Source organism: Danio aesculapii, chromosome 23, assembly GCF_903798145.1.
Source record: "Danio aesculapii chromosome 23, fDanAes4.1, whole genome shotgun sequence".
In the NCBI taxonomy this organism is placed as follows: Eukaryota; Metazoa; Chordata; class Actinopteri; order Cypriniformes; family Danionidae; genus Danio; species Danio aesculapii.
Window position 1 is genome coordinate 19,965,885 of NC_079457.1, and position 3,422 is coordinate 19,969,306.

Sequence of the window (3,422 nt, forward strand, 5' to 3'; positions counted from 1 at the left end):
GAAGTTGCATTGTTTCCTACACACATGCAAACTCCCTCAGACACAAAGCCCGGGGGATAAATGCACACACTTAAGTCGTGAAACTTTTGGCCACGAGCGCGCCACGCGCGTTCGGATCAGCTGTAGAGGCGGGGGGCTTGTGGGCGGAGCCTGTGAGCATCGCTAGAAAGTCAAAGCCGGGAGTCAGTGCGCTTCAGTGAGGCACGAGACGCGCTCTGATGCACCAATGGAGAACTAACGGACATGCATTATTAGCGCAGACGGACTGTTGACAAACCAAACCATCGGTGGAAAGTGTGGAATTTTGGCTTTTTTCATTTTTACAACATTTCTTTGACACACTTTGACAGTGTGTTCAGGCTCTCTGAACACCCTTTTTTCAAGTTTTATCAAAGTGAACACAGGTGCTACATTAACAGGTATGTTTGTTTTTAAGATTTTTTGTTATCATTTGTTGAATACGTTTATTAGTTTTCAGTTTTTACGGAAATTTACGTTGTGAAAAACAATTACGATTGTTTTTGAAACCTGATGATTAATTGTAGAATATTTCAAGATTATTTAATACTGAAATCTGAGAAAATATGTAATATTACAAATTACTTTAAGATTTAAATAAAGCAAAGACTTTCAGAAACAAGAAATAATATTCCAAAGTCAAAACAGATAAGCATTTGTTCTAAAAGGAGTAGCTTATCCACACTATGAGATGCTTTTATAACGAATTCTAAAATGTTTGTTTTCATTATTTTTTTAGGTCACGATCATAACTCAAATCCGTCTATACAATCTCCATCATAATACATTTATAATATTTCAATTTATCTTTTACATTTAATTCAAGTCATTTTAATTAAGTCAAAATGTTGCCTATTCATTTTTACAAACTTTTGTGTTTTGTTTATCCAATAATGACTCACATTAATGCACAAATAGCCTGCCACAAATGTTTATAAAAGACACAATAGAATTGAACTTTAATTAGACTCTGATCTCGCTAAAAGTGTGCGCTCTGGAGTTTAAAGAGGAAAACAAATGAAATGTTCCGAGGCTGACAAATCTGTAACAGAAAAAATTCATTTAGAGACAATGCTCAACGTTTTCAATCAAATCAAATTCAAAACTGTTCTAGTAGTATTAGTGTGGCTTGGTCCTGTGTTTGTTGATTCCGGTTTACAGACTCCCCTCAAATTAAATCCGAGCGCTTTATCTGTGGACTAAATCCATTCGTGTCCCAGATTGGACAGAGTCTCCAAAATGACTACTGAAATCAAAGGGTTTAAACATAAATTCTTTGCCATTAGATGGAGCATTAAAACTGAGAGAAGAAATGGAATTGTAGAGCTGTAAGCTATATAATAATCATCACAATAATGGTGCTCGCTATGATGAGGGTCTTAACTCTTGAGTTAAAAGCACATTTCAAAAACCCTAGTCTGAGCATCTAAACATGTATGTGTAAATAAGGATTTTTTTTTTCACATATTCACAAATCTGTACCTTTTGCACTCAGATCACAATGATGACCAAACCCTACGGAAAACCAGGAGATGTGACTGAGCTAGTCAGCTCCCTTGGATGGATGGACGAAGACCTAAGTTCACAAGATGGTGACCGTACCCCTGAAATAGGCCACTATTCACTACACAGGAGCAACCGTGGACCCTTAGAAATCGGTAGTGAGGATATGGATGAAGAAGAGGAGGAGGAGGAGGAAGATGAAGAAATGGGTCTTGATGGAGAGAAAGCACCCAAGAGAAGAGGCCCTAAAAAGAAGAAAATGACCAAAGCAAGACAAGAACGTTTCCGTGCCCGCCGAATCAAAGCCAATGCCAGGGAACGCTCACGCATGCATGGCTTAAATGACGCATTGGACAACTTGCGGCGCGTCATGCCTTGCTACTCAAAGACCCAGAAGCTCTCCAAAATTGAGACCCTGCGGCTGGCCCGCAACTACATCTGGGCACTTTCAGAAGTTCTGGAGAGCGGTCAGTCACCCGAGAGCCACGGTTTTGTGGAGATGCTATGCAAAGGGCTTTCACAACCTACCAGCAACCTTGTGGCCGGCTGCCTCCAACTTGGGCCCACGACCATGCTCAAGCTGGACGAAAAGTGTGGGGTCCCAGGAGCAGGTGTTCCACAGGGTCACCCCATCAGCTATCCCTCACCAGGACTGCCCAGTCCACCCTACGGCACAATGGAGGCCTCACACTTGCTTCATCTAAAGGGCTACAAGGGGCCTAACTATGAGAACTCCTCACCCAATGAATGTAGTAGTGGCACTCCACCATACGACGGGCCTCTAACTCCACCACTCAGCATCAGCGGCAACTTCGCTCTCAAGCAGGAGCCATCACCTCGTGAAGGAGAGAGGAACTTTACACCTCATCCGGCCCACTACATCTCCTCACACCCATTCCCGCCGTCCTCCTTAGCCGGTCTTCCAGCTCCTCAGGGTCACCCACTGTTCCCTGGCTCTCGATACGAGCTTCCTTTAGACATGGCTTTCGAGCCGTTTGCCCCGTCGCACATTGTGACATCACAGATGAACAGCATTTACAGCGAATAAACAAATATGAGCACCAGAGACGCTCCTGCTCCTCAGTGTGCCTCCAGGGGCATTTAAGGAGACACTTTGCATGTATCCTGTCTGATCCCTTAACACTCACTGAGCGAGAGTATCTGAAACTCAACCTACCTGTGGCAATTGAACTACTAAGAAAGAGAAGCATATTTTTGTTAATTTATTCTTGTTTTTTTAATTATTTTTGTTGTCACGACTGAGTTTGTTACCATTTTAAATGTTATTTTTAATTGTTCTGGGATTTGTGTTCTGTATACGCTTGATGTCCTCCTCCTCAGATTTGTATGATTTGTGTGATGCACACCATAAAAGTGAAGCAAACTGAAGACTCTCAGAGATGCTGATGATAAAAAAAATGAAGGAAAAGGACAACACATTTATTACACTACATTTGCCATAACAAATGGATTTATTTATGACTGTATTTATTATTTATTTTGTTAAGATGTTTTGAAACGATTTGTTAGCACTGTTTTTTAATTTGTTTTCTCGGTACGCTGCCAGTCACTGCTACCGTCTCTCATAAAGTATCTAATTTATTTATTGGAATTCTTTCAGTTTAATGTATTATTTTTGTCATTCTCCACAATATTTGTAATTTTGCATTTGTAAATATTTACCTGTTTCGCACTTAATAAAATAAATATTCTTATATAATATGACACTATTTTGTTTCTTTACTTTGTTTTTTTTATCATTTTGTGTATAAAGGAGCCATGAAATATACTAAAACACAAAAAGAATTACATTAAATTAATGCGATAGTTAATAGGGTATATGCAGAGCTAGAGTATCTTCCCATACTGATAAACTTACGGTGAACGGTTAATGTGACTTT

General features: G+C 40.0%; 1 protein-coding gene across 1 annotated transcript; it reads left to right on the forward strand.

The window, feature by feature from the left end:
- Window positions 1-210: 210 nt before the first annotated feature.
- On the forward strand, window positions 211-3,164 carry neurod4 (neuronal differentiation 4). The gene is made up of 2 exons (XM_056449572.1): window positions 211-419; window positions 1,514-3,164. Exon 2 carries the CDS (start codon window positions 1,520-1,522, stop codon window positions 2,567-2,569), a length of 1,050 nt encoding a protein of 349 aa, XP_056305547.1. The 5' UTR covers window positions 211-419; window positions 1,514-1,519; the 3' UTR covers window positions 2,570-3,164.
- Window positions 3,165-3,422: the final 258 nt, after the last annotated feature.

Excerpts from the sequence above, each read along its gene's own strand:
- neurod4 (XM_056449572.1), top strand. The coding sequence starts at position 1,520 with ATGATGACCAAACCCTACGGAAAACCAGGAGATGTGACTGAGCTAGTC.